This window comes from Melanostigma gelatinosum, assembly GCF_949748355.1.
Source record: "Melanostigma gelatinosum genome assembly, chromosome: 5".
In the NCBI taxonomy this organism is placed as follows: domain Eukaryota; kingdom Metazoa; phylum Chordata; class Actinopteri; order Perciformes; family Zoarcidae; genus Melanostigma; species Melanostigma gelatinosum.
This window is the reverse complement of record NC_136638.1, coordinates 23,162,989-23,189,764: the sequence shown is the minus strand read 5'-3', so window position 1 is coordinate 23,189,764 and position 26,776 is coordinate 23,162,989. Positions and strand designations below refer to the sequence as shown.

The following is a 26,776-nucleotide window of genomic DNA, read 5'->3' as shown; positions in this document are numbered from 1 at the left end:
CCTTTTACAGGCTTTGCTGATGTTGATTGTCTTGTGTGATAGTAAATTGGTATTTTTCGGCGACAAAACAAGCTCTAAAAAAGACATTTACTTGGTCTTAAGGAAATGAATACATTGATTTTCACCTATTTATTAACATGTTGTAGACTAAACGATTAATCATTTAATCTGGACAAACCTAATGATGATGATTGCAGTTTTCTTTATAACTGTCTCTATTTATATGGCATGTGGTAAACTGATGGAAACACAGAATGATTTTAAGTTGTATGAAGGGGTAGGAAAAATAAAGCCATCATTGTAAACGAGAGTTTAAGTAAAAGCATGCGTGGGAAACCGGCAATTAAGACTGACGTTGAGGAAGTTATTAATGTACTATAAATAGCTGCCCTGGTAGGATTTTAGTGCTGCAGCAGCTTGTGATGCACTTTGCTTATGAGATAATGCATCTATGTGACGCTACGCTGTAACACTATGCTTACAGTGTATGTATACTCAGGGGTGGAACACTTTATATTCTTAACAGCCCAAACAACTTGAATTTAACCTGCAGCTCTGTACAGGAATGCACTCGATCAATGGTCTTATCTGAGGCCTGTATCTCAGTAAAGTTTAACCTGTTAGAAAAACACCAGCTTATTGTGTAAGAGACAGCAGATATGTCTGAAGACTGGAGTAAAGGTCAACTTTTGCAGTGATGCTGATGTTGGAAAATATGTTAGCAGAAGTGTTGTTGAGTCAGCAAACGCTGGATTGATGATGTAATACTCTCTAAACTACCTTCACAGAGGTTATAATGTTCAGCTTTTGTTGGTGAAGAGGTGTTGATTCTACTTTATGGTCATTTTTGTGAGGTTATGGTTTGTGGTGCAGTTGAATTGTGCGATTTTGAGATGTATTTTATTTTATGTTTTGTCCTCTCAGTTAAATATCTGAATCCTGTACATCTCATCAGCACCACTAACATAAAGGTCATAAATGTAGAGTTTACTGCAGGGCCGTGGTTTTACAGTGCATTAGTTTTGGGTGCTATAGGGCTGCAAATATATATTTGTTTTATTATTGATTAATGTGACAGTTAATTGGGGGCGTGTCGACAGCTGAATGGCTTTGGCACAAACCAGATAACGCCCCAGGTCCTTTAAAATATCTGACAAATTCAATAAGAACTTCATGTTCAAGTTGTTTGTTTTGTGTGAAACTAAACATCAACCTCTAATGATGTTCAGTTTACTCTCATATAACAAAGAAAAGCACAAAGTCCTCACATTTGAGAAGTAACATTTTTGCTGGAAGAATTAATGAAAAGACGAACTAATTGTGAATTTAGATGAACTTATTGACTGACTAATCATTTAAGCTTTAGCTAGGGGTTTTAAACTGGCAGCTCTGTGTGTGTGTGTGTGTGTGTGTGTGTGTGTGTGTGTGTGTGTGTGTGTGTGTGTGTGTGTGTGTGTGTGTGTGTGTGTGTGTGTGTGTGTGTGTGTGTGTGTGTGTGTGTGTGTGTGTGTGAATTGCTATGATTAGCATTTGTTCTCATTCAGTGTACCTTAGCTGAACCTTTTATGTGACGGACCTCACGTATGCACATACCAGTGGTGTCAAAACGCTCCAACCTCCTGCCGTGTGAGATAAGACTGTGTACGTAAGACGACCCATAGTTTTTATATGGAATGGAAAACACACGCACGCACACACACACACACACAGAGAGAGCTGCCTGCAGTGTTGGATTTTGGTTGCCAGGTCAGTGAGTGGTTGTTACAGACTCCGTGGACGGGGGCCAAGCTAAACCAAATGTGATCCAAATCCCTCTTTAAAGCTTTACCCGCACTGCCAGAAATTCACCAGATTTAATCTGTTGCATGTGTTCACACCTGCAGGCACATAGGTTTCATCATGTCACTTTCTATTGTTTAGAATATAATTCAGCTTTCCTGACTCAGCATTTATCTCTTGCCCTTTGGCAGAATAAGACACAATGATAGGATGACAAGTGATTTAAGAAGGAATCAAAGCAGTGACATTAGATAGAAATACAATGATAAAGGAGATATCTCATTACCGAGCAAGAAGCCTTGGAGCATTGGTGTACATTAAGGCAAAATGTTCCCCGCAGTGTGGCACTGACCCGGCCCAAAGATTGTGTAAATGGGGTGAGTCCATTAGGCAGCTGGAATAACAAAGGCTTCTACAGTAAGACACGTCTTTTATTCAGATGTTGTTATCTTTTTACCCACGGATGTCAGCCCCACGAGAGCATTTCACTGTCACTACACCGAAACAATACTGTAGTCCATCAGTGAGATGCATGTGTTCATTTTAAAAGAGTTTGATGAACGCTCACAGTAGCGCTGGACCACAAACCGAGAAAACAGACGTCTGGAATCCTTCCTTGGTTTAACAAATAGAAGAAAAAAACAGCCTGCACCCATCATGTTATCTATTCAGGATTTATCATGATGACATGTTTTCTACTATCTTCTGAAATTGTACGAAACCCAACAATTAATCAGTTAAAATAATCAATAATAATCAATAATGAAAAGTTGAGTAATATTTCCTGTTGTGAAGTCAGATGAGGGTGTGAGCTATTTAGAGATATGTCAGCTGGTAAAGATGTAACTATTATTCCTTTATTATATCTGGTTGTATCGGGTCTTTGCAGGCAATCTGAGCGGGACTGCTTTTGCGAAATATTGTCTTTACAGGATTTGGCATCAAATTAAGGAGATTCCTCCATTTGTCAGGTATTTCATTAATTTGATTACCCATAACAGACATCAGCATCTGCTTATTTTATCCATGAATTGTTTTTTAACGACTCCAATCTCCTCTCTGCCAGAAGGACGTCAAAAGTAAATGACGGGGGATTTGGTGAGACGAGCTCTAAATGTTGCTGTAGATATCAGACAGAAGCGCATCATCTTTATCATTCTTGTAATTTGTCGTATAATTGTCATTTTCTTTTGTGCGATATACCGTAACAAACAGACTTGAGAAGCAGAAGGCCTCAGCTCGAGGCAGATGGAGAAAGCTGAGCGGCTGGTTGGGTTGAAGTAATCTGGTTTAAGGGCAGCGCTCGAACTGTACAGCATCTGCTGAATGTGTCGAGCAAAAAGAGAGATCGGGTCGTGATGAAAGTCACATGACTGGAAATACAGAAGGACAAACCGTCATATCTGTAAAGCCGCCATTTCCTACCCTGGTTGTTGGACTTTTGCATTAGATTACGTCTGTGGGGGGTTTTCCCTTTTAAAGATATTTTAAAACTAAAGTGTGATTGAAAGTTTCCAACACCAAAATATCAGAGCTTTCATAGTTTAAGGTGCGAGTGGAAAATAAGCGATTGAGCAGCAGATCAGCTCATTGATCTCTTGCTCATTGTCCTTGTTTTGAATGAACACAGCACCACCTCCCTTCATTGGCCTAAAGGCTTATAATCATAGTGATAAAAATCAGGGACATTTCTATTAAACAAACAAAAAAGATATAACCCGTTGCTTCCTGTATTGCTGTGTGAGACAATCTGCTCGGTCACCGTTTGTCAGCTCTTCTTTCTGCTCATTTGTCAGCGTACGCTCACAGCTGGTGTTTTGATCTATTGTTGGCACAGATGGAAATGACAAGACTCGTACTATCCTGTGTGAGCGATTTGTTCTGTTTTAATTGAATCTCATTCAGTCCGTAGTATAATACAGCAAAGACAGGTTATTCAACGATATCTAACAAGCGGCTCCGGGTTCCCGCATTGTTCCGGCGTAGTCTCGCTTCCTCATTGCACCGTCACTGCTTTCACAGAGCTGTCAGGCGCGTAGTACAGCGTGTAAAGACAACAGATGGAGAAGGATCGTTTTCTTCAATGCAGAAAAGGCTGAAGCGTACTGGTATTTCAGTAAGCAGTGGGTCTGGAAAGGAGAGAGAGAGGTGATTTAAGATCAATGCTAAATCAATAAAGCTCAATGTCATTTTCTCCGTGACTGTAGCTCTGCTCTGCTGAGGCTGTGAAGGTTCTGTGTTGTGAATCACACAGTGAAGGAGAAATAAAGACGGATTAACCATCATAGTCGAACCTCAAAGTATCAGGACCCCTGTTTTGTGAATCTAATCAAATCCCCAGCTGGCAGGTATGTTACATGATTGTATTGACTATTGGTGATTACCAAACGTATCTGTGTTAATCTGTGCAAAAAGTTGATCTGCTACAGAACAATGCACTGGTATCTTTTTTATATGATTATAATAATACGTTTATGCAAGGATTGATGGATTTGATGATATATTTTGCAATACTGTTTGTACTGCGGCAGCTTTTCCTTTTAACATCTCGGCAATGTTGTGGTCAATGTTGCAAATTGAATGATTACTTTATCGTCAAATTGGATTTTTATATGATTTTTGCGTCAATGTGATGACTTGCATTCATTTGTATTTAATTAATTGAATTAACTGCATGAGCCAAAACATTATACGTTCACTGTTTCTCCAACAATTGTCTCGAAAATAGACTTCATCACAATTGATATCAATGCTGCATTTACAATAAGATGTGACGTAGAGGATGTAAATGATACAGAGGACTTTATTGATATCGCCGAGTCCTAATTCGATCCCGGAGTGTCAAAGATGTCGATAGCAGTTCTGTTGCAACACAAGGGTGGAACAAAACTTTCCTGAATGTCTATGAATAGTATTTAATGCCCACGCTAAATCTGTTTAATTATGTCTTTAACTTAAAAAAGATTCAAGAGAAACACTCGTGATGGCAGAGCTTCACTGAACGTATATAATGCATACTTCATGCTTATATCTTAGAAGTTTTATTGTGCTGGTAATGAAGTGGCCATCACACAAAGACAACTTCATGCAACTGTCCTGAACAAATTGCTCCACTCCCACAGTTTCCAACACAGAGCTGCACTTGTTCCCACTGTAGGCGTTGAAGTTTGCTGTGTCACGGCCCCTCAGGCCAGCGAAGAATGGATCTTATTCTGCTGCTTCCCCTTCGGAGCACTTGTAGGGCACGTCAGGATTTCTATGAAACGTAGAGACACGAAACTGTGACAGCCTGGAGAGTAGAGTAAAGCGGTGCTGAGACGACTGTTCGCTGCAGAAGACTGTTTTTACACTGGGGTGCAACTACACAGTGTGCAGAGGAAGTGGGGTGTTGCTGATAAGAGCGTAGGCAGTACAGGTTCAAAAATATATACCGACTCGTATGCAAACAACTTGGGCATAACTAATCAAATTATCAACGAGTCTGCAGATTGTTTTCTTGATAAATTGCTTTGTTTGGTCTGTAAGATGTCGGAAAACACTGTACAACCAGTACATTTAAATCTTCAGATCGTTGTTTGAACACCTGTCACAGAAAACAAACATATTCAATTTACTGTCACAGAAAACAAAGAGAAGCAGCACATCTTCACCTTTTGAGAGCCAGGAAACGGAAAACAATTGTCATTTTTGCATGAAAAAATGCCTTCGATAATGATTGATTTATCATTTTTTAAATGATTTTTGTATTGATCAACAGAAAAAAATATTCAGCTCTGCATCCAACATGGTGGCCTGGATTGTACGTTGAACAAGCTTTAGCTTTCTTCGTCCCCTCTGGCGTATTCATCAGATCCTCAGGCTTCAAGGAAAGTCCCGTTGACCTGCTGGTATCTGCCTGTAAGACACAGAACCACGATTTGAACTCTATGCAAATGCTGACCCACTATATCCTGCAACGGCCTGGAGGGGTATCGCAAGTGCAACTTTAAATTGTGCACTCGAGTGAATAATTAGTAGCTTGATTCCTTGTACGATCTCCACCAAATGGCAGAATTAATACCACTCATGCCTAAATATTACTGAAATGATCAACTAATAGGTAGCGACTGTGTAAAAGAATCAGCAGAAAGAACAGTTGCGTTTCACGATATGTAGCTTGCCGTTTCGTTGAGACGGATGTGTTTTTGCACGAGGAAGACGTTTAAGGTTGAAACGCTGCATCAGTCAAAACTTCCGGGAGTCTAAAACTATCTGCACGTGCACAACCACTCCTTTGTCAAAGTAAAGTGACAGATAGACGGGTAGCAGCGGTAGATTATCTCAGTTTAGGAGCTGTGACCAGTTAAATTATGTAAATAAATTAGAAGAGATTCTTGAATTCAGACTCAAGCTAAGCCAGTTGTCTTCTGACGAACCAGGATTATTCCGAATTGAACAAAACGTAGATCATTTGAGCTGAAAGCTGCCTTTTTATTTTCAGTGAAATAACTTTTTTTTTAGATTGTTAAGCACATTACATAGGTAACATCCACATTTATATTTGCAGAAACAGATAAAGGGATGCAGGAAATTAAGTTCAGAGTAGTAAAGTAAATAATAATGCTCCATGTTGAGGTGACATACTGTTGTTATTATTGGCCACTATGTTAAAAGAGCAACTTAAACGTACTTACCTCATGTGATAACTGTGTATTTACTCATACTGCCACAAGTAAAACAAGAGGACTCGGTGCTAATGTCTGAAAATGTGCACAAACAGGTTTGAGGTGAACGATAGGGTGTGTGTGTGTGTGTGTGAGAGAGAGAAAGAAAGGAGTTCTGCTTCCTCTATGTATTTATACGCTTTAAACCACATTCTTTCACATTCTCTTCGTTTAATTCTTTGGATCCCTTACGAGTGTTTTGTGTCCAGTAGACTGACACAGCTGAGTCCCGTTGGCGCTGCTTTCAACCCTTTAGCCAATCAGCTCGACATAAAACACAGACTTCATATTAAGGTTATAATCAGACTTCCTGTTACTCATCTTCTTGCCGTTAAGCATTCTGGATCATGACCATGACGTGAAACATTATGAGTAGTACCAATGAGTGGATGATAAAGTTTCATGTTAAATGAAAACTATTTTGGAAACAATATCGGTCTCACTCATAGACTGGCATTGAAAGTGTCTCATATTTAAATATCAGCTCAAACAGAAGACGACCTTCCTTTTCCAACACTTGTTTATGGAAAAAGACCTCTTGGAGACAAAACACGCACGTTTCCCTGAGATACTATTAATTCAAGCAGAATAACCTTCTCATTCTTCTCGCTTTTTTTGAAATTCTTCACATTTGTGGCGCTTGTCTCTCAGTCTCATACTCACTCTCTCCTGTCTCGTCTCTTGTGAGCAGTCACAATGCTATTTTCTTCAGCAGTTGGCGTTCTTCATACATGTATTTTATATTCATCAGGTTCTTGCTTGGGACACAGTGTTTACCTGTTGTTTTCATTCCATCTGCAAAAAGCAGATTATAACCTCAGTCACGTGTTCAGTGATTGGCTGAGAGGTTTCACATCCGTTTGTCTCTAGAATCACTCACACCCCCACACGCTGTTTGTTTTTTTAAGGTGTGGACTGGTTTGTATGTGGCAGGACATACCAGAGAGTACAAGGAAGTACTGCGGTGTGTCAGGGTCACGGGATGCATGTGTGAATAATCGGCCCAATAACCCAACCCAGTAGAGAAATAGAGAAATACCAGACTTTCAGTCGCTCCCTGACTGTCGAGTGGAGAATCAGCTTTAAAATGAAAGTAGACAGACTTGGACTTACTCGTCTCGAGCCGGCGGCAACCTCTGAGTCTGAAAAGTGAAGAAAATGAGGAAGTGCCTTCAACTTCTGGGGGCAACTCCTCTGTTTGCAAAAAGAAGTCTGATTGTATGGAAGTCTATTTATCTCTACTTCTTACTTGATTTATTACCTCAGTATAATATGTAAGCATGAGTTTATTGTCTCAATCTAGTTTCAAGTCTTCTTCAATACATACATGATGTTTATTTATGAAATGATGGTCCATTTAGAGTGAAATAGACCTTACAGCAGAGTATGCTTTAGGGCGGGGCTACCTTGTGTTCGACAGGGCGCTACCACAGCGTTGTCCGTGTTTTCTTCTTAAAAACAAAATGGCGACGGGCAATTTCCGAACGAAAGGCTTCAAAACCGTAGTCCACCGACCGATAGGTGACGTCCACTTCTTACATACAGGCTATGGTCCAGAGATCTGTCTGTTTCGTGAGCGGATTGTGCAACTTATGCATCTTAGAAACTCCTATTCTTTTGTTTTTCTGGGGATTGTAGTCTTTGATGCTGGACTCTAATCAAACTTCTCATCTGAAGAGGATCCCTGCTGTACGTCTCCTCTCACCGTCTCTTTCCACTTCCCTGATTGAGGTTGACCGCGGCGACAGTGCGGCCAGTGATGATGAACTATGCAGAGTTGTAACTGCTTTGATCTTTTTTTATTTTGGGGATTTGAGTACATGATGCAAGTTGAGGGAAATTTTCAGATTTATTCATAATAAATTCATAATTGTGAATATTTAATCTTCGTTTTTTGGTGGTGCACTTTGTTGTGATGGCACTGAGGCTATTTGGCAGATCACAGATGAATCATAACATTCAGTTTTTGTTCTCATATGTGATGCTTATCAAATTGACATTATGAAATATGAATGTACTCCATTTGTAGGTTTTAATTACTTCTGCAATGATTGATATTAAACTCATCAGGAAAGCGATCTTTCATCTGTCATCATGTCTTCACTAAATATATGTTTAGTCCACTCGTTCTGTTGCTGTGTGTTTGATATCAGGTCAATTTAACTCAACATGATGTTAGATGTCTCCCTGAAGCACACTTCACAGTCGTGCAGGTATTGAACCTGTGACCTTTCTTCTAAAGAACGTTTGCTTTAACTGCTGCCACCCTGCAGAGCGCTTCATCTCTGGATGGGTGCAGGTGCCGCGTCTAGAAAAGGTCTATTTTAAATAGGTCTGTTTCCATACCAGACATGTTGTTCCCGTTCCTCCTTTCAAGGGAAGAGAAAGAAATCTTTAAGAGTTATTTGAGTTGCTCACATTATTCGTTAAGTTCAGGGCTGAAAGCAGAGTGTTACCAGAAAATATTACAAAAGTTGTTTTTCTTTCAGAGGACGAGGACCATAGAAGGAAATTTCATTTTGCACTTTAAGCAGATTACTTTGAAGCACATGTGTATTTCAAAATGTAGAATTCGCTACAGAATTATTTTAAGGGTGGTATTAATATATTCCTGTTCAGTGAGATAAAAAAGCTGTGAGTAGGAGATCCGTGACTTTGAAGGCTTGTCATATTTCAAAACACTGCACTGCAGTTTATAGTACGATGGGGATGGATTTCTGGAGCGTTACCATGTGACTGCTCATTTAGTTTTTAGATCAACAGTATAATTAAACGTTTCTCGTTGTGTATTCTTCTCTGTGTTGTTCTCATGTGATCCATTGGCCGGTTTCCCTCCTGCTCCTTTAGTTGTATCTCTCTCACTTGCTTCTTCTTGCTCTCTCATAGTGCACCGCCTCAGCTTTCTCTGTTTCCCTTCCTAACAATGTGCCTCATTGTTGAGCCAGGAGGCTGTCGAGCATGATATCTGGGATTAAGACGCACAGTCGGACAGAAAGAAACACAGACAGAGCTTTTCTACACTGTTCCATTACTCGCCAAATCCTCGCTACAGAGGCCTTTTTAGGGTCAGTCTTCAGGGCAAACAAGGCGCTGGTTTGGGAACATTGAGTTCCCTAAACTCCGGGTGTCATTGTCCTCACCCGTCTCAGCCTGGCAGCAGCAGGACCACCCTCGTTTAAAAGGTGTATGCACTGTGGTACCGCTATTTAGGCCCCCAAAGTGTTGGCCGTAATAATCATTGTACAATATGCAGACGGTATGCAGTAGTTACGGTTTTTATATCTATTCCGTTATCTGGTTTGTGGTGCTTTCTTTTTTGGGTTTCAATAGTTGGAGCCCTGACCCAATATAAGACTTTCAGCTCCAGTAGTGGGATTTTCTGTAGCTTCTAAAGAGTCTGAGGACCCAGCAGTGCCAGTGCCGTTGGTTTTAGGGCTGAAGGATGCAATCTTCATGTGTAAACATGTAAGACTCCTGAAACCATTTAATAACCTTCAATACACTTCACAGGTAAAGTCGGACGCACCAAAGATGTATTCACCCGTTCATCCCGTCTCACATATACTCTTAACACCCTCATTAAACACACACACACACACACACACACACACACACACACACACACACACACACACACACACACACACACACTCTTGACAGCCTCATTAAGTACACACACACACAACCTACTTAGCACTGTTAGCTGCGAGCTGCTGACTCAGCGGTCGCCATATTGTGAGCCGTGTGGAGGAAATCCCTCAAACATAGATATGCTCTGAATTCAAAATTCAGCATCTTTAAGACGTGCATACACACACAAGCACACACACTTGCGTGCAGCACTTAACAGGTACACAGCTGACGTACCCAGATTCAAAGAGGCAGTTTGCTCACATTCACTGGGCCATGCACGGACATGCACGGACATGCAGGACACACACACACACACGGCTTTCCAGCCTAACCGGTGTCAGTTTGATTATTGTGTTCGGTCCTCGCCTGCAGCAGACTCTTGGACAACACGGCATCTCAAGCCTCGCGGTAGGAAGATGAGATTAAAGAGGAAGGAGAGGAGAGAAGCATAGAACATGGAGAACAAGACTGGAGAAATTTACCAAAAACTCTAAATTTTGATTGGTTTGATTCTAAATATTAGGGTGAAGGCTGGCATGTATGAAAGTGATCGGTGTCCCAGTCAGGTTTTCTTTTTTGTTGTCTTTAATGTCTTTGCTTTATTTCCTTTATGCAATCCTTTGCACACATTTTGTGTTGCATTGTTCATCCGCGTCCAATTTTGGAAAAAGTATTTTGCATGTGGTTGAGTAAGCATGTGTTAATTATTCATTATTATTAATAAGCAGTCAATGTCGTGTTGATTTTCTTTCTTTGTTTAAACAAACGGTCTAATCTGCCGTCCGTGATGGAGTTAACTGCTGTGTTAACGAGGTGCTGGTAATCGCTTATGGCACAGAAGTAATTAACTGGTTCACACATTATTTTGCAGCTCGTGTCTTTGTATCCAGCATTCATTTTATATATCTTATTTTGATTGGTGTGATGTAGAAAGTTAAGTTTGTATTATTGTATTATGACTATTATTGTATGACTCAGTGCAAAGGTATTTATGACACATTACTGATTATGACAGTTGAAAATACAGATGTTTCTTTTTTTGCTTAATATGAGTTAATATGAAGAATTGTAGGAATCTGTACCAGAGTTTGATAAGAACCAGAATCATCAGAAGTTATAAGATCTAAGTGATGCTAAGTTTTTCCAAAACAGCTGTTTTTGTTGTCGCAAATGTAGTATGCATCTCTTCTTATGCACCATAATATATTTTCCAGCAAACACTTGACCTCAGTGGTTGAGAGCAGCATATAAAAGCTTTAGATATGTTACAGATCAGACGATGTTACATTATGTTACAATAGAAAGTAGCTTTATATGTTTGTAAACATACCAGAGACTGTTGCCTCACAGATTCCATCTTTTTCTCTCACCCCATCTCTGTGTCCACCCTTTCTTTTCTGTCTTTCCATTCTGCCGTTATCTCCTTTTTCTTTTGCGCCTCTTCCATATCTATCTTTCTCTCTCTCTCTCTCTCTTTCTTTTTCCCTGTCTCTCTCTCTCTCTCCTCCGTGTAGATAGAAAAGAATCCTGCAAGAAGGATTCGCGGTCCGTCAATGAGGAACTACCGGCTCATCTTCTGCCACAACCTGAAGCAGCCATAGATGGTTTTGTGGTTCTCTGGCTAAGGGAGTAGAAGATAGGATACACTTTCACTGCTACACGGTGAGTTCACGCACACACACACACACACACACACGCACACACACACACACACACGCGCGTACGTGCAGGTACATTTGTTGCTGGAGCAAGGCCCACTTCACTTCATAACAATGAATGGATGAGACGCAGATAAGCACATTTGTTACACTATAGTACTCACTTTTTAAGACTTGTTGTGTAGAGACTGAGGCTTTAACCACATGAGCTAACATTCATGTGCCTCACAGACTGAAAGGACAAGCCCCAAATCAGTTTCCACTTCCTCCTCCTTTCTAGCTGTCATTTACCCTCGACAACTTCCTCGTTAGCTGCTCACTACCTTTTTCGAAAGTGAGACCATGCAACAAGCTATTTTTCTTAGAGAAGGATTCACTCCTCTGTTGGCCCAACCTAAAGAGTAAAAAATAGAAATCACAGTCCACTCTTTTTCTCATAACTCAAAACAATACACAGTGGTAATTTTTTCTTGAGGAAACCATCTGTTACCAGATGTCAGTGGGACAAATGGCATACAGAGAGCCTATTGAAGAGGAAACAGCCAAGAGTTCATTGTGCCACTTGATCCACTCTCAGAATTAAGTTCAGTTTGAGCATTGCACTCGTTTGCATTGGGATTTTGATACAAAAATGATAAATCTTCCTGCTCTGCATCAGATATATCTACGGCCTATTAGCTAAACTTGCCCACAAAACGCCATTTTATAATGCAACCAGTTTAACAGCTGAACATCGGCAAATCTTCACACTGAATGTCATGTAAGAATAAAACATGAGGAGACTGTTTGCATTCAGATTACCGTACTCACCAACCCGACCATCATCAGAGTCCAACTTTGAACAGAAATGATTGTTGCACATTCTTGCTTTGCATTGATTTCCATCCCATTGTCTGACTCAGGCATTCACAGCATCGCCTTTGCATGGAAGGACTCTTTCATTATGCCAAATACTGTAGGGACGAGAGTTTAATTTCAGTAATGATCTTAAAATGATGATTATGTAACAAAGTGTAAAAACAACTGACTTTCACCCACATGGAATCGTGTTTATGTCATTTAAAACTGATCTCTCCATAAGTGATTTTCTCCACTTTTTGGCAGTGTGTCTATGACTAAAGATGAAACGTGATGTTTTCAGCCGTGTCGAATCCTTCACCAGGGCTTTTATTTTGTAAATAATTCTATCTGACTTTTTGTCTCATTCTCTTAAAGACGTGAGGTCTTGGCAGGGCTGTGGTGAGGAGGAGGAAGCGGCGGCCATGAGGAAGAGCGTGTCTCCGTTGCCAGGCAATGAGGGCGGGAGCTCAGCCAGCACCACGCGTGTTTTTGGCGTTCCTTTGGAGGAAGTGACACGCACGCACACAATCAGCGGCCATGAGGTTCCTGCACTGGTCAAAGACATCGTCGACTACATCGAGGAGCATGGTGAGTGACACACACACACACACACACACACACACACACACACACACACACACACACACATGAAGGGATGCTTGAACCCCAAATTCACACAACTTTGTTGCTGGTTTCACACCATTTTGTATCCAATATACGACTCATATGGAAATCGTTTCCATCAAATTAATATTCACGAACCTAAAATATCAACCGATGCTGATGGCACCAATGCAACAATTTCAGTACGTTTAAATGCCTGAAATGATCAAAGCGGCTACACTCTGAATAAAAGTCTCTGCTTTTATATTATGGAGAAAAAAAAGCAGACTGGATTTTACAAAGCCTAACAACTCTTCTCTGTTGTGATATAACTGCTCATACAAAGAGAGGACGTCCTTCTGGCCTAACCTGAGAATACTCTCTTTGTATGACTTTAACATTTCAATGTTCTTGTATTGCACCTTATTAATATGCACCTACAGCCCCTGCAGGTATTAAGAGCTTACATTGTCTTGTAATTGCCTTCAGTTTAATTTACTGTATTCTAGGAACACTGGATTCTTTTTTTTATTCATCTCAGCTTTCGTTCGGAGCGAACATATTTAACTTTTGAATTTAGAAATGTGACATTTTGTCAAAATAGGAATGATTCGTTAATACCTTAAACTTTATTTAATGAGTCACTTACAGTTTGTAGACAGCTCAGCTATTGAAATACGGCCTCTGCATTTAACCCATTAACCAAGTATTAGGAGCAATTTGATGTTCAGTGTTCGCTCAGCGGCACTTTGACAGGTGGACTGGAGGGGCTGGAACCGCCCAACATTGTGATTAAAGCACCGCAGGCTCTACCCTCTGAGCAGCTCTTTAGCCTGTGTCCAGTAGAGTAAGACAGGTCTTTGTACCTTCATGGAATTGTACTGATCATCGTGAAATTTCACTTGATTTAAGATGGAAATGGGAGAGCAGGATTAAGACCAATACCAGTTTCAGCCCATCTTGAATGCCACTATTTGTGTCTCATTTATCACTTCTAAGTACACACTTCTGAGTGCTCAGTTACATCTCATTGCCTTGTTTAATGTTTCAGTAATCCAAAGCACACCCTGCTGCTGTTTACTGCCCTTGCATCACGATAAACCAAAATATGTCGTTAGTGGAGATCCAGTTTATGTGATAAGATGAACTCTGAGTGCACCGGCAGACAGATCCACGGTCCACTTCCTTCTTTATTATATAACAGACCTCTCAACTGCAGCGCTGCTTGTGAAAACAGATGAGCTTAACAGTGAAGAGAGAAACCCACCAAAGTATTGTCCCTGGGGCTTTCCCACATCCCCCCTGGAACATTTCTCTTCAGGCCTCGCAGAGCAGGAACTTCAGTCTTATGTCACCGTCTTTATAAGAGCAGGTTGGCAGTTCAGATGTCTTGCTTTGAAGGATGAGACGCTAAAAGTGATAAAAAAGTGGTGACTTTTGGAGCCAAATTTAAGTTTTTTAACTAACCAGCCACAGACCGAATTTATCTGCATTTAGCTGGTGGTGATGCTGGCTCCGTAGAACCATCAGTACCAGTTTTGTGTTACATAACTCATAAAGCCTTCAGCCAGATACCTAACCAATCAATCCTCTCTGTGCCAAGGATGCATTGTTGGTGTGAACCATGGAGAAACTGAGCCATTTAGATTTGTTTAACTTGTTTCCCTACATCTCACCATCTCTGGTCCGTGCAAAATTGCAAATGCATACAGAGATTCATTTGTGGAATTGATTTACTTTGTGTCTCACATTAGAAGCAATTTGATGGCTGTAAAAAAGGATGTAAAAAATACCATGAAATGAAGGAAATGCTGAAAAGTCATGAACTGTTTCGCATTTACTTAATAAATGGAAGTATCCTGAGAATCGATATGGAATTATTGTTGAGATTTAAAGATTACACAGCTGGATCCTGGACATACTGGATCAACATATCGTATATAAAGTAATAGAAAGGGTGTTGGAGAGGTGTTGTATTATGGCCTGGAGGCTGTGAACCTTATCAGTACTATTGTGAAATGACACAAAAGACATTTTCTTGTGGCTAGGTTTTTTTTTTTTAACTCTTGAAATGAATCTTCACCTCAATTCCACTCAAGTGACCAGTGAAGCAGGCTGGTGGTTTGAGTGACCCGGGGCCCGCTCAACCACATGAGGTTATGTCATAAGTCTTTAATCCTCCCGGACCTCTGCTGGCGCATTAATTAGAGCGCTGCTGCCAGTTCAGAAGTTATTCAGCCGGTGAGAAGGCCTTCATCTCCCCTGTTTGATTTGTGTGTGATGTCTGAGGTTTTAGAAGCAGCAGAGTGTTTAAAATATGAAGTAAAAAGGTAAGCTGATGTAAGACAGAGACTGGAAATGGAAAGCACTTGAAGGCGTGTCGAACCAAAAGCTGCGGCATCTGTGAAAGATTACATCGCTAATACAAGTTGAACAGCGTTCAATAGGGCTGATCAATGTTTCAGTTGAATCATTAATCAACAATATGGACGTTGTGTTGTAAAAAGGTCTTGCATTGTGACTGTGGACCCATGCTGAATGCTGCGCTGCATGTACGCTACTGTGTGGAGTTGTACAATGGAAATATGTCCCGTGGGACATTTTGTTCCCTGCATTGTTAACAGATGGGAAACCAGGGAGTGAACAGAAATCAGGAGGAATCACCAAGAAGGCGTTTCATAATCTGCAAGCCACAACACTGACACCTAAACATCTTAAAGCGCTGCCTATTGTGTTGAAACATCAGGCTTTAGATTTGTGATATCGTAATATGTCTTTTCCTGGTTCTATTAAACCATTAATCATCTATTAATCTATTAAATATCTCGTTGTGTCAATATTTTTAAAACACCAATAGTCAACCCTATAATATCATCGCAATATCGAGGTGTTTGGGCCGAAGTATCTTGATATTCAAGTCAAATAATTACTCTGAATGCGACAGTGAAAAGTGAGTACTGGTTGGGAATGAAGCAGACATTTTAATCACTGAAGGCCTTTATAGGGACAGTTCACCTTAAAATCAAAAATACATATTTTTCCTCTTACCTGCTGTGCTATTTATCAATCTTGATTGTTTTGGTGTGAGTTGCCTAGTTTTGGGGATCTCGACCGAAGAGATGTCTGTCTTCTCCTGAACATAATGGGACTATATGGCACTCAAATCACCAAAAACATACATTTGAAAAACTTTACAGCAATTTCTATTTCCATAAATCATGACCTGGTTAATCGAGGTAATCCACAGACATGCGGACAAGCTCTCTTTTTTTCATATAGTGCAAAACCATGAATTCCTCCGAGGATAGAGTGTCCGAAAGGTGAGCTTCGTTATCCCCATTTGTGCAATTCATCACATTTTGCAGCTCTTTTTGCAAAGCCCTCGAGTTTGGCTGTTTGGACGAGACATGAACACTTTTGCCTTTAGACAAGTTCTACATACAGCTCTACATACAAAGTAGGTTGTTTGAAGCACACTGAGCTCCTTTTAAGCTCCATTGGTCAACCGTCTTCTTCTGGAACCAACGGGGAAATTTACCCAAACGATCAGCATCCTCACACTGCAGTAGATTTTCTCCATTGTTACGCTTAGCTTTTGTCAGGACTAAAGCAAGCCAAGAATAGCAACGAGGTAATGGAACATCAACTTGATTTAAATTCGTGCAAATCCGAGCAGTAGTTGTTGTAGTAGCTACCGGCAGTAGTTGTTGTAACATGAGAAAACACAAAAAAGGCATTGCAAGGAGGTGTCAACACAGTACATAACATGAACATAACATGAAACAAGACGAACAGATACCTTACAATGTAAAGGACGGAAAATATGATTAAACCAGCTCAAGCCCTCACAGGACTTGCTGATGCATTTGGTTTGTCCTTTTAATCACGAACACTGATCTTATCACACAGAGTAATGGCAACAGTCAGTGTGGACATGCCTCTAGTTTTTTTTCATACTGATAGAGGTGAAGTTCACATACACAAAAACACTTGTATGCGCACACACTGACACACACTGACACACACTGACACACACATCCCTGTGCTTCTATTAGCTGGGTATCAAATTCAAATGTGCATTTCTAGCCTGGAATAAGTTACCGATTGATTATTTGGAGCCCTCAGTTTTCCATTACATCAACACATCAGCCAGTTATTTATTTTAGTCCAGATGATTTTTCATTAGGTCCAAAGCTCAGAAATATCCCATGACCCCACTGTATTTACCAGGTGTTTCCATTCAGGTGGTTGTTGTTAGAACTAGAAGTCACTGCAACATACAAATGATTGTTCTTGTTGGCACGTTCATGGACACGATGTTTATCAGATGAACACAAGTTGTACAGTGATGCATTTACTATTATCCTGCTGGATTGTTTTCTTACAGCCATGCTTTCATTGTACACTTATATTACATGCCCAGCTACAACCATGCCCTCTTTGTAGAGATTAAAGCATGAATGCAGTTGGCTTCTTAACAGAGTAGGTTTGTGATTACACCATCTTTCCAGCAATGATGTTCAAAGGAATGAAATAACCTCAACAAATTCAATTTGAAGATTCAAAAATCAAAAAAGTATGTAATGAGTGTGTCTTTAACCAGAGTAATAATTTGCTGTGTCATGTGTTGCGTGTCACCAGGTCTTCTGGACCTGGAGGGGCTCTTCCTTGTCAATGGCAACGCAGAGCGCGTGGATTGGCTGCGGCAGCGGTATGACAGTGGTGAGGAGGTGGAGCTAGAGAAGGAGGCGGACCTGGCGTCGGCGGTCAGCCTGCTCCGACTCTTCCTGCAGGAGCTTCCTGAGCCGGTCATCCCAACGGCGATACAGGGGCACATTCTACAGCTTCACCAAGGTGTGTGACCAGGACTGCTCAGGCCATTTCTCCACCCACTCAGTCACCCCACCCTCTTTCTCTTTTTATCCACTTTGAACCCATCAACTGATCTTTTTTTGTGTTTTAGTTTTAGGTTGGTTCATGTTCATTTAGGTTATTTTTGCTTGTTGCAAAAGCCCTTTTTTGCTACTGCAAGTACCTAAATGGTGTGTTTTGTCTATCTTAAAATGGTACTGATGATGCACATATTTACATTTAAAATAATGTTATGACCATGTAATGTTCAATGTACATATATGGTCATGTGAGTATTGTATGAAAGAAAATGTGAACTTACCCTCTAATGGCAAAGGTTGTGTTGGTATTCCCCTCTTATATTATATTTCATGTTATTTCTTATTTTTAAGAATAACTTTAAGCTTCATGGCCTAATTGACATCCAGGTTTCCTCATTATAGTACATCTTTCATGATATTTACCAAAGTCGGACCATTCCAGGCACCAAATTAAGAGGTGGAGTAACACATGGTTAATGGACCATGTATTGTCACTTCCACAAATCTCCCACTTCCACATTTGCTCTGTTTCTGTTTCTGTCCCTCCTCCCTGCCCTGTCCTCTGTTTTTATCACAGTGTGGCTGTCGTGCAGATTGCAGCAGTGGGGGGGGGGGGTTTGCAGGGACTCTCCATGTCATGTCATTCATTTATCATTCTCATCATTACTACAGCACTACGTTTTCCTCCCTTATGCCGTCTGCTGTTTCACCTCATTTCACCTCCCGCAGAGGATTCTACGTTTGTCTTATCTGTGTCTGCATCTTTTCTGTAGTGAAGAATTTTTATAGTCAACCGTGCAGGAACACAACCCATAATTCATTCCACAATATCTGATAGAAAAGGAGCTTTGTCGCCACATTGAGAGCAGCATGTATCAAGCATATTATTATAACGGTGATGATGATTATAAACAGCCTTTACCAGCGTGTAAAAATCTTATTTCTCACATGTAATCATCGCGTTTGTTTTCTTCTCTTTAACAACCTTCAGATTACAGCAATGAAGAGGATCTCTGTAGAAACCTGAAGTACCTGCTGCAGCAGCTTCCCCAACTCAACTACGGCCTGCTGCGTTTCCTGTGCCGCTTCCTGGGCAGCGTGGCCTCACTTCAGCAGGAGAGCTGGAACATCGGGACGCTGGCCGCTGTCTTCGGACCAGACATCTTCCAGTAAGATGCCCGTTTAGGGCTTTTTAATAACTCTGCTTAAATAATCACAATCATTGTGAAAATAATTCGAGCTGTCAGATACTGTGAGCTAAGACCGAGTGCATGCTTTGCACATACAGATGAGCATACACACAGAGGCACTTACACATGCATGTATTCAGTTATTGTAGTTATTTAACATCCCGTGGGAAGCAGTGTGCAACCAATACAACACACGCTTCTCTCGTCTTGTGTTTGCAGTCTGTCGACAGAAGGAGAGGACCTTCGAGACCAGGAGTCTGTCAGCAGAGTCCTGGCAGAGCTGCTGGACAACCAAGAGGGCCTGTTTGACTCCGAGGAAGATGACGTCTCCACCACCAACGACTACAGCTCCATCAATGAACAGGTACTGCCCATCGCCTTTGTTTCTGACTTCTTCATCTTCTCTAGCCATCTCTCAGTTAATCTCTGAATGGGACATTTAATGGGACTTTGAGGAGAAAGACGAGGATGTAACAACAGATTTGCCTCTGGAAGATTGTCCAATCCTTCATCATAGCATACACTGCATATTTGTGCCATTGCTTAATGTATGTATAGCCCACATTAAGTGGATGACTTATGATGGTGTATGACTCTGTAAGTATTTAACATTGGAAAACATGGAGTAACGTGGAGGGATCAATATGTTTTTATATTGTTTTTTAGTTTTGATGTGAATTCACGGAAAAGTCAACATTGTTATGATTTGAAACATGAGTTTATACTGCTTGATTTCTGATCGAACTTCTATAGAGATTTCAAGACTTTACTCCAGAGACACTAGTTTGTAAATCTTATGCGAGCACGCCACATTGGGAAACACATTGAGGTTAAATGACTTCACCTAGAAACAAAAATCTCTTCCAGCGAAACAAACCACAGTGAGAAGTATTGGTTAGCTGCAGCAGTTCAGGAAGCACTTGTGTTGTTTAGGTATGTGAGTAATCACTTCCTCTAGCTGTTGTATTACTGAACAGAAAGTTCCTCCGTCAGCAAAATACTTTTCAGAAGAATCTGGAAGAGCCCCACCCAAACACACCCACACACACTATGCGAGGTGTCTTAAGAGTTCAGAGTACGGATATGGTTTAGTGAGTGAGCTGTTTGACTGAGCTGAACTATATATTATATATTATATATTATATATATATATATATATATATATATATCATTCTGTGTCTTAACGTCGCCGCTGAACACGGAGAACGTGACCGGCAGACTAAACTCGGAGGCATTTCCCCTGTTTCCCAGCAACACAGCGTGACTGCTGGGCCGGCATCTCAAAGAATAACATCTGTAACATTTCATTTTACAGTGCACTGATTACATTGTGTTAATGTATGATAACATGCACACAAAGACAATAATTACCCTTAAGCGTTATCTCATGTTGCCATTTAAGAGCACAATCTCAACACAGCAGGGGCTCTGTAAAGATCATATTTAAATGTTGACGTTTAAGGCTACAAACAGTCACAGTATCTACAGTAAGTCACCTTTTCAGTTACAATCAACTGACTGCTTCCTTCACTGATTACCTCTTTTTTTGTTTCTTTGTTGCAGTTTATCTATTTTAATGTATTCTCAAGTCACAACTCTGCACTGTCGCAGGAAACATATTCTCAATTTTGCTTCCCTTGTAATCTAGACTCCTTGGAGTCCTCATCTGTCACATCCTTCCCTTATTCAAGCAAACAAATTTATTGGCTTGCGAGAGAAAGATAATTATATTGAGATTATATCAACAGTAGAAAAAGAAGAAGAAATGTCTTTCATGCAGCTCTTTGAATTTTGTTTTTATTTCATGAATTCCGTTTCTTTGTCTTTGTTGTTTTTATTGCATGGCGTGTCAGATGAATGAGAATATAGAGGACAACATTACCAATAGACAGAATAGTGAGAGAGCAGAAAGACGAGCAGCAGGGACAGTGAGAAAATAATCTGTAAAGACAAATCATCTGTGCGCTGATCCCTGTGTCTTATGTAACACAGAGGGCAGAATAGTAGGTGGTTTAGAGCGGTAGAGGGAGAAAAAACGGCCAGAACGATGGGGGAGAATCGGCGAGAGTGCAGAGAGAGAAAAGGACGAAAGAAACGGAGGGAGAGAGAGAGATGGCGAAGGAGATAAGAAAAGAAGCTGGCGATGATGTAACCATGCAGCTCACACCTCCAGCCCCTGCACTACACTGGGGATGGATCGCTGTGAACAAACCCTCATGAAGGGGATTACACACACACACACACACACACACACCTGCTTTCACACAAGAGACACACGTGCTTCCAGACTAATCGGTAAGCTCCAAACACCTCAGAGGTTAGTTAGAACAATTAGAATAAATTGTTAAAATAAACAGAAATAGTGGACAATGCTACATTTAAGATACTGAGAGACTTTGTAAAAGATAGAAGCACGTGAAACATGGAGGGAGAAAGACAAAGATAGTTTGTCGCCTCATTCATGGCATGTTTCGGCATTACTTTGAAGCTCAATGAGGCTGGCATGGATCTAACAATGAGAAGTGCCAAACTGGATTTTGGCTTGTTTGTTGGCAAAAATGTGAGTCCTTTCAATTATTGTTTAGTATAGAGCGAGGCTGTGCCGAGGCTTGTTGCAAGGATGCTGCCGGTGGGTGTGTTTGTTTTGATTCAGGGTTTAAAGAAGCTTTTTGTGTCCAAGTGTCCGGGGAAAATAACTGTAATCACAACTCGTTCACTTATTTTAAATAACAATATAGAATGTCATCGTAGCTGTGCGTTCAGTACGGCGATAGCACGTGGCATTTTTATTTTTAGCTTGGGGCAATGGCTGGACTTTTTTGATTCCTCAGCCCACGAGGCAGAAAACTAGTGATCATTGCATCCTCTCGCATTAGAAAGCAACATGCTCGGTCCTGACTCATACCTTTTGGAGATTGATCAACAAAGCAGAACCAGTGTGTAGTGAAATATGAGAAGTAAGCAAGGTGTCCCATCGCAATAAGCTAGTGCTTTCAGGGCTACTGTTGCTGTAGAAATAAATGAGATGATTTAATTTGGCCACTGAATCTCAGTGTGATGGCAATTTGACACGTCGGTCTCCCGTCTGAATAAGACCCGAAGTCAAGTTGACGTCGAAGTCACAAAGGTAATCTTACTCGTTCTGATTTTAGAGAAACGCCCACACAAGTCTGAAAGCAGTTGTGTTAACATAGACGCCACGTAAGCACGAGGTGAAGAATGCTCAGAGAGAAAATGAAATGCACGTTGATCTTTGGGGTAAAAGATCAAAGCAGCACACCTCCTTATATTTTCAATTCTCACTCATGCTGCATGAATATCCTGCAAAACGCTGCATGTGTGCAATTTAAGAAGTAAAGTCACAACTTCTTGGGAGACATGTAGTATGAGCACACGCACGCCTACGCACATTCACTGTTTTTTTCACATCAAGTGTTGCACAGCCGCATTATTGATTTATTTACTGTGACTGCATGAACGTCTGAAAATCACTTTCTAACACATTTGGATTCAAAGATGAGGAAAACATCCCACAGCCCACTCACTGCGGGAACGGTAGGCCAGAGGGCTCCTCTCCAGTGGTACTGCTGGAAGGAAGCAGTACAGTCACGCAAAAATGAGCACCAAACACACTGTTTGATCTCCCCTCAGAATTGACTATGCAGGTGTTTATTTCAGCTTGATTCGTTGTTCACGCCGGGCCATTTTTAGTGACATTCCTTCCTCACCCAGACACTCAAAGCTGTTAGGCCAGCAGCTTGTGGAAAAATACGGTGACGGACAAAGAGTGTACGGGCAGAATATACCCAGGCTGGCAGATTTCATTACATTCGGGCCCAAAGCAATGATTGGATGGGCTTATTGCAGTCCTACGATGAGCCCCACATTCTTTTGTGTCAGAGCATTCGATTAATTGATTGCAGTGGAGAAGTAATGACAACAGAAACTACAGTAGGTCAGCTTCTCTGCATCAGCCAGCACACGATCCAGATAGACAAACAGTATTCACAGTGACTACATTGTAAAACTGGTGGTGACTGCATTGCTTCTTCTGTATTCCCCCGTGTGTACAGAACTTGGCTTTGTAACAGAAGTCAAGGCAGAGACGTTGTTTCTAATGTAAACAACAAAAGGAATAATAAAAAAAACCTTCACGTACACAAACAAAACTCCTGAATATTACAGCAACACGCAGGTACTTCCCATGCAAAGTTTTCATAAAAAAGGAAAATGAAACGAGCAGCTATTGCATTCAACAGTGAAGGGAAAAAAATCATAAATATTACATTTTCACATCAACGGTTGAAATTATCAACAACTGGACGAATCTTTTGTCTTCTACGTTTTTTTTACGGTGTCAAAAATGTTGAAACCTGTGAGACGCCAGTAACCTGGACCTTTTTTATACAATGCATCGACTGAATTGGTGTTTACCAATCTAACATCAGAATGTAGGGTAGGTACAAAAGATCCTTTGAGACATTTTGAGACTTGAAATGTCAGCCCCAGTCAGTTGTCATTGTTCTGTGTTCTTGGCCCACTAATGATGTCAGTGGAGATTGTTGTTTTCTCCGTTTTCCGTCCTGAAACTCTGGACCGGACCACTAAACCAGGGCCAGGACCTTTTGTTCCAGAGCACTTTCTGCCCCGTCTTCATGCCCACTCGGACACACACACACACACACACACACACACACAGATGAACTCTTGTATCAAAAAGCCAAAACCACACAGCAACTTCTTTTTTTTATACTCAGATTTGTGAGTTAGCATGATTTTCCACCGTCTTTAATGAGAGGATTATATCTCCAGCTCTCTGAATGATCATTCCAGGTCATCAACTCAGGATTCAACAACTCGTATCCTCTTAATATTTTAGTCACATCACCTCAAAGGCTCTCTGATAACTAACTGAGCAGAGCCTCAGTCGCATTCACATCATTTGAATGAACGCCTGTTATACATTCAAGTTCCATTGTTCATTACGTCAACTCCTGGTTTTTAATGATTACATACAAAGGGACTTCTTTATTTATCCAGACTCATTTTTGAGTATCACAAATCAGCGTCCGTGATGGAATATGCTCTTGATGGCGTATAATCCAAGGTCATATTCGCTGCATCGTCCGTTCATATTACTGGTGAATAGCGTTGAATACATTCGACATGATATTGTAGATCAGACTTTCAATCAACATCCTTCGGTCTCACAAATGGGACATTTTTATTCTGCCCATGAAATCAGGAACAATTTCTCTCAGAAAATCTCATCTGAATGATGATTGTTTGATTTTTTGTTTGATTTAATGGAGAGACGGTATCTCTAACTGCTTGTCATCATAATAGATATTATATTATTATTATTATCATTATAATTATCTGTCGTTCAGTGGAAATAATTTATTAAAATCATAACATTTTCTTTTGTATTATTATTATTATTTTTATTTTTAAAGAATTGAACCGAGATGTTGCGGTTATATGATGCATTAGTATATATACACGAAAGATATCTTCATTTAAATTATAAGTTGAAACTTAACTTCAGAACTTAAAGTTCTTTCTCATCATAATTTATTAATTAAATTAATTTAAATGATGTCTTCATTAAATTAAGTAAAAATCTTTATTCAACAGATTTGAAATCATCTTAATTATCTTTTGGGACATGTCAAAGTAAGATATTACCAGTCAGCATTAATATATGAAACTGGGGTTCTAATTGGTCAAAACTAAATGTTGAAGTTCAGTTCAAGTCTGGAGTTGGAGGGCGTGGTGGTTCATCATTATCTCTCACCTTTTCACACGATTTAGTGAACATTTAACTGACGTCTACCGACAAAGATGCTCGTTTTCACTCACTCAGTTCAATTTGAGAAACTATTGAATATTCTGACCGCGAGGAAAATACAAACAATGAGAGTGAAGCTGTGTCAGAGCAGGACTTCTTTATCTAATCACGCACACGCATACTTGGAGGAATTTCGTGTGTCAGCCGCCATAATCTGCACAATGTGACGATAATTCCCCGACAGCCAATCAGAGCTCTTGGAAACGGGGGCGTTGCCGTAGCAACGCCACAGTGACAGCGGCAGATGGGCGCTTGCTGTTGAGAGGAAGAGTGAAGGAGAGAGGAAGGAGAGCAGAGACGAGGACTAACGGAGGAGAAGAAAGTCTCACGGTGACAAATCTTCATCAGGACCCTGAAGCCATGTTTCCTCCAGTTCATTCTTAAAATACAAACGTTTCCTCTTACATATACTGTTATCAATCTAAATTGTTTTGGTGTTGTTGACGAGTGTTGGAGACATCGACCGTAGAGATGTCTGCCTTCTCTCAAATACAATGGGACTATACGGCACTCGGGCCAAAGAAATATAAAAAACAGCAACGCCTCGCTAAAGAAATCATGACCAATCTACTGGTGGATGAGCGGCTATAAACTACAAACAGAAAGAAAATAGTTCCAACAGGAAACCGCTCACAACAAGGTCTGTGTATTATCTAGAGTAACCGGGTCATCGTTTCTGGAAAGAGACAATGTTGAGTTTTTCAAATGTATTAGCACTACAAGCAAGACAAAAAATATGTATGAAACCGCTGTTTTTATCAGAGGTACAGCTCGAATCAGTAGTGTTTGTATCAGTTGACGATATCACAGAATGAATATGGAAAGGAACTATTTATCATCGGTGAAGTACTGCCCAAGGATCTCTGTCTTGTTCACATGCCATCAGCTGTCTGTATGTTATTTCTGTCTACATATTTACTACCCTCCCCTTCTCTCTCCATCTGTCTCCTCTCCTCTCCTCCTCCCTCTGTCTACTGTCTGGTTCATTACCTTCTGCCCTCTATCACTCCTCTTATTCTGCCTTTTTCCCGTCTTCTCTCACTCACTCTATTGCATTGACCTAATATATTACACGGTTTTCATTTCATATCGAGCGGTAAGATAGTTGTGATAGTGTGAGGACTACTTTGCCTCATTACATTAGTTATAATTCGACTCGCATGCATGGGTACATGTTGACAAGTTGATTTTAGTCCTACTTTAATCCCTCCACCCCTCCCTCCCGTTTCTCTATCTTGCTTTTATTTCAATACATAAATATAAACATAGATGTGTAGATATGCAAAGGGCTAAATAAGAAAGTGCTGTACGTAATATTTGAAAGTGCTATGTGATAAAGTGCTTCAGAGTTATTGGTGTCATGGACGTCATTATTAAATGTCCAGTGTGTGCCAGGGGAGACTCTGACATCTATCTAAAGTTCTCCCCCGGAGGTCTGCCAGGATGCATTTAACCACCATGTCGCAGTGTATCGCCGTCTAATCTATCATCATGGGGCATCTGTGTTTCCAGTTATTTGTGCAAATTTGACTGATTATTAGTTGGTAGAGTTCTTAGGATGTAAGAGGCTTCTTCTCCTTCACATGTCACATGACTTTGTTTTAACCCAGGTGGAACCAAGACCTTG

The 26,776-nt window shown here is 40.6% G+C and overlaps 1 protein-coding gene across 2 annotated transcripts in view; it reads left to right on the top strand.

Annotated features, from left to right (window-relative positions):
- fam13b (family with sequence similarity 13 member B) overlaps nucleotides 1–26,776 on the top strand; it is a 57,525-nt gene that overhangs the window by 1,272 nt on the left and 29,477 nt on the right. For both annotated transcript variants that reach the window (XM_079269133.1, XM_079269132.1), the window contains exons 2-6: nucleotides 11,630–11,777; nucleotides 12,989–13,201; nucleotides 17,858–18,070; nucleotides 19,100–19,277; nucleotides 19,518–19,662. In XM_079269133.1, coding sequence (XP_079125259.1) covers nucleotides 13,036–13,201; nucleotides 17,858–18,070; nucleotides 19,100–19,277; nucleotides 19,518–19,662 — 702 coding nt within the window. In that variant the 5' untranslated portion in view covers nucleotides 11,630–11,777; nucleotides 12,989–13,035. The remainder of the gene's footprint in view (nucleotides 1–11,629; nucleotides 11,778–12,988; nucleotides 13,202–17,857; nucleotides 18,071–19,099; nucleotides 19,278–19,517; nucleotides 19,663–26,776) is intronic.